General features: G+C 40.1%; 1 protein-coding gene across 21 annotated transcripts in view; it reads left to right on the forward strand.

Moving 5' to 3' along the window:
* The window catches only part of KCNMA1 (potassium calcium-activated channel subfamily M alpha 1), a 731,255-nt gene that overhangs the window by 533,378 nt on the left and 185,854 nt on the right, over positions 1-12,023 (forward strand). For all 21 annotated transcript variants that reach the window (XM_073686045.1, XM_073686039.1, XM_073686043.1 and 18 more), the window contains one exon: positions 2,583-2,659. In XM_073686045.1, the coding sequence (XP_073542146.1) occupies positions 2,583-2,659 (77 nt within the window). The remainder of the gene's footprint in view (positions 1-2,582; positions 2,660-12,023) is intronic.

Raw genomic sequence — 12,023 nt, forward strand, 5'->3', positions numbered from 1 at the left:
AAAAAGGGGGGGCCTAAAGGGGGGGGTACTGTAGCGCTGGCGTCCCTGCCCTCTGCTAGGCAGGGACGCTGCTCCCCTCACCGCTCTGTTCCGTGCCCGGCGTCCTCTCCCCGCTCTGCTGTCAGCGTGCGCTCCTTCCCGGCGTCCTCCTCCCGCTCTGCTCTCAGCGCGCGCTCCTTCCCGGCCCCTGTGCTTAGGGCGCGCGCGCGCGCGCTCCCCTCCTCTTAAAGGGGCCGCGCGCGCCGTCCTAAGGAGTCCCCGGCCAATGGCCGGAGGACTTCATCATATATAAGGCACCTCCTCCAAAATGGAGGTGCCCGAGCAATGTTGTTTGCACCTGTGTCTCACCTGTGCTTCAGCCCTCAGGTCCCGTTGCCAGTTACCTGCCAGTTACCTGCCAGTTTCCTGCCAGTTTCCTGCTAGTTTCCTGCCTGATTCCTGCCTGAATACTTGTTAACTGTCTGCCAGTCTGAGGTCCGACGGTCTGCCTTACTACTCCTGTCAGTCTGTCTAAAGGACCAGCCTGCCCGCTCACCTGGGAGCGCATATCAGCTACCTGCCTGCTTGCCTGAGGTCCGACGGTCTGCCTTACTACTCCGGTCAGTCTGTCTATGGACCAGCTTGCCCGCTCACCTGGGAGCGCTTCTCCGTTATCTGCCTGCTTGCCAGCCCGGAGGCTCCGTTGTCACGTGCTGTGACCACCAGCTATCTCAGAGACTCTTGCCCGCTCACCTGGGAGCGCATCTCCGTTACCTGCCTGCTTGCCAGCCCGGAGGTCCCGTTGTCACGTGCGGTGACCACCAGCTATTCCAGAGACTCTTGCCCGCTCACCTGGGAGCGCTTCTCCGTTACCTACCTGCCTGCCAGCCCGGAGGTTCCGCCGTCACGTGCCGTGACCACCTGCTATTCCAGAGACTCTCGCTTGCTCACCTGGGAGCACACATCTACCATCTGCCTGCTAGCCTACCCGGAGGCTCTGCCATCACAGGTCGTACCTACCCCTTACCCAGAGACTGCCCTGATCACTTGCCGTAACTCCCTGTCCGTTCACCCAGAGACTGCCACCCGCTCCCTTACAAGGGCCGCCCCCTTGTATAGTAGCTCAGAGGTTCCGCCTCCCGGACCCGTTACAATCTACATAGAATCTTGGAGATGGGAATACCTCTTTAAATTTTGTCACAAGATCAGGAAGTGTTTATATAGGTGTATTGGTAACTTTATGCCATAGGTTGTGTGCCTTGCCTCTTTTGAGGTGATTTAGCCCATTTATCCGACATAGGAAATTATATTTTTCATTTAAATCTTCAAGCGATGGTTGCAGTGGTCCTAGGGAACCTGTCACCAGCAAAAATGCTCTTAACCTGCAGATATGGGCTTAATAGCATTTCTAACCCAGCGCATTCTCCGGGGAGAAAATGAACTTAATTCCCTCCGCCAGCATTTGGTTTCAGTCATGAGGGTAGCGCCGGCGCTGGTTCAAGTAACCGTGCCCCCGTCCTTGTCTGACAGCCGGCCCCAATGCAGAGCCATTGTCAGTCAGTGCCAGGGGCACGGTTACAAGCTCCACTTTGTATTCTCAGAGCGGTGACTGATCCAGTGCCGGCGCCGCCCCCGTGACTGAAACCAAATGCTACCAGAGAGAATAAAGTTCATTTTCTACCTGGAGCGTTCGACTATGTGCAATCTGTTGATAATTATGTACAGACTGAAACTATTATTCCCATTTTCAATATGTGTTTCAGCACTGCAGTAGTACACCATATTTAGATTTAGGCCTTTTTTAACCCTATGTGGAATGAGCTGTTTACTCTGACCACTTTCCCTACTCTGTAAATCCTAAAGTTGTGCTGTTTGGCCTGTCCTCATCTCTTATAGTCCCTGCTATAACCCCCCGATTGGTTGTGCTGGACCCTGTGATATGATAGTTGTAGGACTAATAATTTGCATGAACTCTGAGTCTTCACCAATGTTTGAAATGGCTTTTTTTTCCTTTTTTTGCCAATCTTTGCAGGAATTAGCGAATTTCAGGAAATACATCTCGAAGTCCGCTCTCCGAGCAGCAAAGAAACTATTAACACTTCTATTTTTGAAAGCATTCTTACTTTGCAACATTTTGTCCACACCTGCCTAAAACATTAGCATAGTACTGCACTGTGTGGATGTCAGATGAGTTTTTGTATACTTTTCAGAAGAACAGTGAATGACAGTATCAGTTATAAGTTTGGCGTATCGGTATCTTATTTAGTGGCTCTTGTTTGGATTTAAGAGCAAACCTGTGTGTTTGAAACCTTAGCCATTATATTCATACCAGTGCAACTACCTAAACATTTACTTTCTAAGAAGTCTTATGTACTGTAAGTCTAAAGCATCTGATGGTATATGGCACCATGTATGAAATCAGAAGCATCAGGACCATATGATATTCTATAGGCACCCTATTACTGCTGCTTACAACATAAGGGTTGAGTGCAGCCAAAATAGGGTGATTAGAATATGTCCTATCTGTCCATGGTGTTCATTAGTCAAGGTCTGTTCTTTAAATAGCACATTCTAATTATATTCTCTATATTGTTTTTCCACAGTGCATTCTTCTATTGCAAGGCTTGTCATGATGACATCACAGACCCCAAAAGGATAAAGAAATGTGCATGCAAGCGACGTGAGTAATACTTTATATCAAAATTAATTTACAATTTAAACCCCTAATTAAAAATGTGTCCAAAGTGTGAGGCATAAAATAGTTTATTCAAAACTTTGAAAATAGAAAGTCCCACTTTAGATTGCACCATAATAATTCATAATAGATTGCTCATGACAGAAGCATATTAGAAGTAAACTTAGTGGGATAATGGAGTAATATAATAATACATAATAATACACCAGACAGGAGAATTTAATACTGCTTAAAAGCAGGTTCATGCAGTATCTATCTATCTATCTATCTATCTATCTATCTATCTATCTATCTATCTATCTATCTATCTATCTATCTATCTCTATCTAGAAATCTATCTGTCATGGTACCCCTCAAACATGTACCCTCTCTGCCAGTGTTTATCGCCAGAGTTTGCTAAGTCTAGGTATTTTAGTGAAGTGAAAAAAGCATAGGAACTATAAACTGATAAATTGAAATAAGTTTAGTATCCTGTTTAATTTCACTTCTTACATTCCAACTGGTAGAAACTGACTTAAAGTTTATTTATTCGATGAATACCTTTTTCTATTTCGATAATATATCTCACAATCCCTACATAAACATGCTAAAATCCTGGCAGCATGTGGCTGCCACTATGAATTTAAAGACTGAAGCTAAGTGGTTTTCTGCTCTTTATTTTATGAGACTAGTGTTAAGCTATCCTGATAAAATCCTGATAAAATGAAAATCGAAGTCATAACAACCACCAAAATTCAGCCATTGCTTCAGTACAGTGATTCAATGGTCTCTGCTGGGCCAGGCTTAATGAGGTCAACTGACCTGACTGCAGGACCAGGTGACTGGTAGTCGGAATGTCTTCCCTTCTGGTCCAGCAGAGACCGTCCAAGTGGCTGCACTGTAGTGGGGCAGTTGAGCATGGCATGCAACAAGCTAAAGGGACTTGTCATGTTGAAAATGGTGTCTGATCTGCATGCAGGGTGCTGCAGAGCCAGAGGGGCCGATCAGAGTGATGTACATTCTTTGTGGGAAAGGTTTCACTAAACCTTAGGTATTATTCCCTGGTGTTTGTACATAAGAGTCCAGTGGGTGGTGATGTTCAGTGATTGAAATAGCCGTGAATTACTAAGTAGGACGACCCCCTAGACTCTTACTTGCAGCGCCAAGGGATTTCAGTGAATAAAGTGCAAGTTATACTGAATCCTTTCCCATAAAATGACATATCATTCTGCTCAGCTTCTCCTCTATACAACGCTGTCAACAGATTGGACTGCATGTGCAAGGTGACAGGTTCCCTTTAAGGCAAGTTGGAGGTCTTGATCATGAACAGATGAAAAATAACAGCATAATATAGAATTATGTATATTATATGACAGTGTAGATAAAAATCAAAAAGCAGATGAGAATAGAAACAAGACACGTGCCTATCTGCAAGAGGTTACAATCCACCATACTTACAAAGGACCTTCTCTTGTTTCTTTTTCAGTTAGTACTTATATTTCTGATGATGAACAATAGGAGCATCTTTTGTACAACCTCAATGTTGTCATATTCCTGTGCTATTTCTCTTGGAAATACATTAATAACTTGGCAATTGACCTTGTTAATAGGGTGTTTCCCTGCTCAGTCTGAAATGTCAGTTTGTCTATGGACATTTCCCCTTTCATATTTCCCATTAACATGAGCAGTGGCAACATCCAGACAGTCCTACATTTCCAGGGGGAATAACAGAGGACCAGAGAATTTACTAAAAAAGGAGAGGTGCTGCAACAAACCCTCTTGAAATGACATTAATTCCTGACTTTTCTTCTGGGGGGGCCATAGCTCTTGCACTTTTCCAGAAACATAGAAACTAAAGGTGCAGAAGTTAGACATAGTCTGTCAGGGAACTTAAAAGGAGAAAAAAATCAATGTGAATACTAATAATTACTGTCTTTTTTTCTCTTTCTATCCACGTGTCCCTACACTATTTGCTTTATTTGCTGCCTTGGACATTCTGTGATTAGTTTTGTATTGTGAGTACATACAGAGTTTTCTGTAGTGGGCAAGAGACTCACTTTCAGCCATGAGGTCTTTGTGGGCCTGATGGCTGCAGACACGTTTTAGTATATGTGTTACATCACTATGGTCCTGTGCATGAACCTCCACATTTTATCCAGTTGTGTAATGTGACTGTGTAGAAAATACAGCAGTTTCTACCTGAATTATGGAACGCACAGAAATGTTATAGTTATTGTAGGGAGCTGTATACTAAAGTAAAATATGGTTTATGGTGGATTATAGAATGGGCAACAGGTATTGAATACCATTGTCCCTAACTAATGAATTTATACACCAAATAGCTTTACTGTAGGACAGTGAGACTTTCCTCTTAGAGACTTATAACTTCAGTAGTTGCCACATAATGGTGCACTTAAAAAAGGTTGTCAAGTTTTGGATACAACCTCCCCAAATGGCCTTCAATGGCAAAGCTACATAATATGATATCTCCCACATCAGGGTTCCTTCAGCAATGATTGAAAACCCATTCTAGGCAGAACGCTAAAAGGCTGCCATTCATTAGCTTCTGGACTTGTGCAGAGAAGTGAGGTGGCACTATCCCTGGCATCATCTGCCAAATAACCAATGTTGGCAGAGGAGAGTCCCGGACTCATCTCTGGTAATTTATAAGCTCATTTACTCCTTAAAGAGAGATGGTCATTAGAACCATGGGCAGCATGAATCAGGGCATGGCTGTGTAATTGCAGTCAGCGATGTATTACTTTGAAATGCGTTACATTTCAGAGAAAACATAATTTGAAAAGCCGACCCTAATTACACACATGGGAGAGACCTGTCAATCAACTGGAACAAGACAGGGAGAAGCTGGCCAGTGACCACATCAGACTGGTTAGGTCTCTCCCTATGGCCGACTTTCTAGACTATGTTTTCTTATAAATGTTGCAGCATTTCAGAGTAAAACATACTTGGCTGCAGTCACACAGCCAGGCTTTGATTCATAGTGGCTGTGGTTTGGGCAGCATGAATCTAATGACAGGACCCCTTTAATGCAGGAACACCATTTTTGACATTGTCATGTTGGAATATTACACCTGAGCTGCATAACGGCATGCTGTTGGTTTAATGGGCCAAAGTCTAGTTATAGGTTTTCTTTAAATATCCATGACAAGTGGACTACAGCTTTTACATTGGGATTTATTTCAAGCTGGAAAGACACATTACATTTTTTGCCACTTGTCCACATAAATATTCATATTCTGATTGATGATTACAATATACTTTAGTAATTGGTATGATTGTGTGAATTCCCCATGCAAAACCCTCCCGGGACATACAAGTATAGGTAAACAGTCCACGCATCGTCACTTTCTGTTTAGTTTTCCTACCTTAATACTATGTATGTTGCATGGACTTCAGAAGCTGTTAGAGTCCTCTTTTAAAAATGCCTTTATAACCAAATTTTTCACGTTGAACTGGACACACAATGTAGTAGTAACTGCAGAGCGGAATAAAATATTTTCAGTTTTTTTTTTCCTTTTAGTTTTTTTTTATCTCATTGGGGAGATATTAGCATTAAAAGTTTTTCCAACTAATGAGTTAACGTTTTTAACGTTCAAATGGGTTGTAAATAAATATGGTATCTCTGAAAACGTTATCTTGTCCCGCAAAAAACAAGCCACCGTACAGCTCTGTCAGCGGAAAATTAAAAAAGTTATAAAGTGATACAAGAATAATTATTTTTCCTATAAAATAGTTTTTATTGTGTAAAAGCCCCAAAACATAAAAAAATATCAATGTGGTATCGCTGTAATCATACTGACCCGAAGAATAAAGCTGCCTTATCAATTGAGCTACACCCTTAAATCAGTCCAGCAAAATCTGAACTCCAATAGGGTGCTTTTTCCCTTCTGAGTTTTGCACTGTGCCTCAAAAGTAGTTTTCGACCACTAATGGGGTATCAGCGTACTCAGGAGAAATTGCAGAAATTTTGGGGTTCATTTTCTCCTGCTATCTTTGTGAAAATGAAAAGAATTTGGGCTAAAACAACATTTTTGTGGAAAAATTTTTAATTTTTCATTTTCACAGATCAACTTTTTAAAATTCTGCGAAGCACCCGTGGGTTCAAAATGCTCACCACATGTCTAGATAAATTCCTTGAAGGGTTCAGTTTAAAAAATGGGGTCACTTATGAGAGGTTTCCACTGTTTAGGCACATCAGGGGCTCTCCAAACGCAACATTACACCCACAGACCATTCCATCAAAGTCTGCATTCCAAAAGTCACTCCTTCCTTTCTGAGCCCTGCCTTGCACCCAAACAGTAGTTTTCCTCCACATATGGGGTATCAGTGTACTCAGGAGAAATTGCACAACAAACTGTATGGTGCATATTCTCCTGTTACCCTTGTGAAAATAAAAAAATTGGGGCTAAAAGAACATTTTTGTCGTAAAAATGTGATTATTTTCTTGACTCAACGTTATAAACTTCTGTGAAGTACCTGAGGGTTCAAGGTTCTCAACAAACATCTAGATAAGTTCCTTGAGGGGTCTAATTTCCAAAATAGGGTCACTTGGGAGGTTTCTACACTTTGGGCACATCAGGGGCTCTCCAAACGTGACGTGACATTCGCTATTGATTCCAGTGCATTTTGGGTTCAAAAAGTCAAATGGCGCTCTTTCCTTTCCGAGTCCTGCAGCCCAAACAGTAGTTTTCCTCTACATATCGGATACTGGCATACTCAGGAGAAATTGCACAACAAATTGTATGGTGCATTGTCTCCTGTTACCCTTGTGAAAATATAATTTATGTTGAATGTATATTGAATGTAGAGTAGACTTGTGGGAAATGTTATTTATTAACTATTTTGTGTGACATAACTCTCTGATTTAAGGGCATAAAAATTAAAAGTTTGAAAATTAAATTTTCCAAATTTTTGCCAAATTTCCAATATTTTCACAAATAAATGCAAGTCATATTGAATACATTTTACCACTATTATGAAGTACAATATGTCATGAAAAACAATCACAGAATCACTGGGATCCGTTGAAGTGTTCCAGAGTTATTAACTCATAAAGTTACACTGGTCAGGAAGGTGAAAACAGGCTTTGGGGTGAAAGGGTTAAAGATGTTAGTCATCTGTGCTCTACTTCCAGAACTTTATAAACATGCAGTAGGTTAGACCAGGAGATCAGGAGGACTGTTTCATTACTTCTCACACACTAGAAGCCAGCTCTAAGCTATCGTGGGAGCCTGTTCTTTTTCTGCTGTGTTGCTGCCTGGTTGTGATTGGGCAACATCATACAGAGAGAAGAAGCACATGCCCCTGGTTAAAACTATCTGATAACACCCACATGAACTACATGAAAATTAACTCATCATGTGACAAATACTTTAATTGCTAATTAGTGATGAACGAGCATGCTCAGGTGTTTTCCAAGTATCTTCAGCATGCTTGGGTGTTATGTTTTAGTCACTCCATGCTCATGATTTGCGACTGTTTGACAGCTTTAATACATGTGAGGAATGCCTGTTTCTTAGGCATTTCTCACATGTGTTAAAGCTGTCAAACAGCTGCAAATCATGAGCACGGAGTGACTAAAACCTAACATCCGAGCATGCTGAAGATACTCGGCGAGCACCCGAACATGCTCGCCAAAAGGGTTAACAGAACATGCTCGCTCATTACTATTGTTAATACCTCTGCAATGGAGAGGCAAGAATAAAAAGAAAAGAAAAAATAGTTTTTATTCCACTCTGTATCCACTATTACATCGTAGGTCCAGTTCAACATGAAAAATCTACATTGATTAAAAAAAAGTCTAATACTGCAGCCTGAGATTGGGCGTTTCCTGGTTTGACAGCTGCTAAGCTACTTTTTTTTCATTCCTTTGGTCAGCTCAATGCTAATCTATCACTTGGATGAATAGTTTAGTTATGTCTGACAGTCTGGTAACTAGACAATAACCAGGAACTTATGTCCCTAACAGTCAGTTTGTGTAAGATAACTCATGTCTTCAACATTCGAAAAAATTGCCACCGAACTTGAGTTGGACAAGAAACAAGTAGGCTTGGCAACACTGAACTATATTTTTTCTTTTTTTTCTTATTTATTAAGCAGCATAGTATAACATACAGTAAAACAGTTTATAATCAACAAGCAGAAACGTGACAGCACCCAATATGTAATGACTTAGAAAATAAATTAATGCTTATAAAAAGTGCAAAAGAAATGGGCATGTCATTCTGGATTAAAGGTTGTGCTATATCTCGGTGGAAATGGTAGTATACCGTTTTTTCCATGGTACCTGCTTATGCCTTTTCCAGATGCACTGCTGTATTTTTGTAGTAAAAAATAAGCCTTTTTGTGAAACTATTCCTTTTTTTTGTGTCTATACATGTATGTCTGTATCTGTTGAGATTGTAATATGTGCTGTGTTATGTCCTTTTCCATTATTGATCTGTAAATGTTCCATCTAAATGTAGATGTAGTGTTTTTGTGTTTGTTTCATTTATAATGGCTACTTTGCAGCAGTCAATAATTATAGTGATATACAGTATATTTGCTTACCAAAAACAGGAAGTCACCAATGAATCAGTGTATATACTCTTATTTAATATTGTATATTCATTATAGCATTGTACATATATCTTAGGTTGGTAGTAGCCCTAATTTAGGTAGCTAGGCTTCTGCAATGTCTACATATTTGAACTTTTATCCTGGCCTGAAAGTGACTACGTCTTTATCTCTTGAGGTAGCCAGATCTATTGTAAGTATATGTCATATATATCACATTTATTGCATAAGAACAGTTGATTAGTAGATTTTGCATTGTGTATCTCATTTCAGATTATTTTTACTGAAAATAATAATGAAAAAAAGTTCACAATTTATTACGGGCAAGAAAAATCAGTCAATGTAGGAGGATTCTTATTTTTCTTAGAAGGATCCCAAAAATGACTGATCTTGGAGAGTCCCAATGACTCTGCAATCTCAAAAGGTACCTTTTGCCCCTTCACGACCTATAACGTATAGACACGTCATAGGTAATTTTCCCAGCATTTGATTCCGTCTCTGGCGCTGAGCTCACATCTTTTCCTGCACATGACAACTGATTTGATCAGCTGTCATGTGCCCCTATCAGCCGCGGGTGGAATTGTGATCCACCCGCGGCTGTTAACATGTTAAATGCTGCTGTAAATCTTTGACAGCAGCATTTAACTTGCCCTTACCGGAAGCACATCACAAACCATGCCCATCGGTGCCCCTGTCGCATGATCGTGGAGAGTCAATGGGTTGACATGAAGACCCCCATGCTTGTCGTTGCAGATCTCCTATGAACGTTGGCCACAGGCCAGCGTTCATAGGTAATGATGATTTTTGCTACACATAGCAGGGCTGAAGCACTTCAGGTCTCCTAAGGGGACTATTGAAGCAAGTAAAAAGTAGAAAAAAAATGTTTTTAAGAATATATAAAAAAAACACAAAAGTTCAAATCACCCCCCTTTTGCCCCATTCAAAATAAAACAATAATAAAAAAAAATACACATATTTGGTATCTCCGTGTTCAGAAATGTCCGATCTATCAAAATAAAAAAACAATTAATCCGATTGGTAAACGACATAATGAGAAAAAAATCAAAACGCCAGAATTTTCTTTTTGGTGGCCGCAACATTGAAATAAAATGCAATAAGAGGCGATCAAAACATTGCACCTACCCGCTACGGGTTTCGGAAAATGGTGCCAATTTCTTTTCCTTTTTTACAAACTTTGGATTGTTTTTTCACCATTTAAATAAAAAAGAACCTATACATGTTTGTTATCTGCAAACTTATAATGACCTGGAGAATCATAATGGCTGGTCATTTTTAGCATTTAGTGAATATGGTAAAAAAAAAAAAAAAACAATTGTGGAATTGAACTTTTTTTGCAGTTTCAACGCATGTGGAATTTTTTTCCCATTTTCCAGTACAGTATATGGTAAAATAAATGGTGACGTTCAAAAGTACAACTTGTCCCGCAAAAAACAAGCCCTCACATGGCCATATTGACGGAAAAATAAAAAAAATATGGCTCTGGGAAGAAGAGGAGCAAAAAGCGAAAACGCAAAATTGGAAAATCCCAAGGTCGTGAAGGGGCTAAGGGTATATGTGCACTATGTCTTTTTCATGCGGATTTAACCTGGAATCTGCCCAAAAAAGTGCTGCAATGCCATCACAAAAAATGAACATAATATACAGCAATGTAAAAACGATATTGCTGTGCACATGTTAAGTCATGTTACTTTTTTTAACTGCTTCAGGACTTGGAAGCTGTTAAGCAGTTAAAAGAAATAATTATTCTTTAAAATACCGTATTTTAAAAAGATGCTGACAACAGAGCCACTGCACAAATTATGGCAAACCGTCCCATACAGCCGCGCCAGGAAAGAGACCACTGGCTTTTTCCTGAAATAGCTTTGCCTAGAAAAACCTCATCGGTTCCACTGACATCTTAAAAACACCGTGTGTACATGTCCTTAGAATATGTTTAATTGTCATGCAACACCACACAGTGTCCATTGTAATTAATGAGCTGTCGATGTTGTGTATGGACATACAGCAGTTTTTCAGAGAGAGAAAGAGATAGACATTTTTATCGTTTTTGTTTTGGATGATAATCCAGAATAAAATAATCCCATGTATTAACTCATCTTTCCCTAATAGGTTAATTATTTTCTCTAAAGAAGTGTCTTCAGTTCTTCTCTATTTTAGCTTTTAATTAAATGATTATGTCATCTCAGATAAAAAAACTGTTTGTACCTTAATACATAAACAATCTACCACCGAATACAGAATAAATGTAGGGTTCTCTTGACATACTAAATTTTCACCATTACAATCTATATTGCATTTAACAAGTTTCATTGTAGACACAGGTAAACATAATTAATAAAAACAAAGTTAAAAATAATATAGATTTTAATGTAGAAGTCCCAGTATTTGTCTTCCACGCCCCACTCCATGCCTTTTTTTATCCCTTTGTTAGGGATCCCATATATAAGTATAGTGCATGTAGTTACATACTCACTAGTCTTCATCTGTTTTCTGCCACGCTCTGGTTGCTCCGGCACATTGTAATGGTTTTTGCAAGACGCCGGATAGCTGTGTGTTCCGAAAATCACTCTTCTCAATACAAATCAAAGGACAAAGAACGAGGTTACAGAGCCTCATTCTGAATTCCCATAGACTTTCATTGAGTAGATTTCAACAAGTGACATCTGCTTCGCAACCATTGTGTGATTTGGCAGGTCACATCTGCAGTCACGTGGTTCCTGGATCGGGCTGAAAAGGAGTAAGGAAAGCTACCAGTGAGCATGAGACTACATGC

The sequence above is a fragment of the Phyllobates terribilis genome, unplaced genomic scaffold (genome assembly GCF_046119375.1).
Source record: "Phyllobates terribilis strain yellow unplaced genomic scaffold, ASM4611937v1 Scaffold_5__5_contigs__length_657084704, whole genome shotgun sequence".
Lineage (NCBI taxonomy): Eukaryota > Metazoa > Chordata > Amphibia > Anura > Dendrobatidae > Phyllobates > Phyllobates terribilis.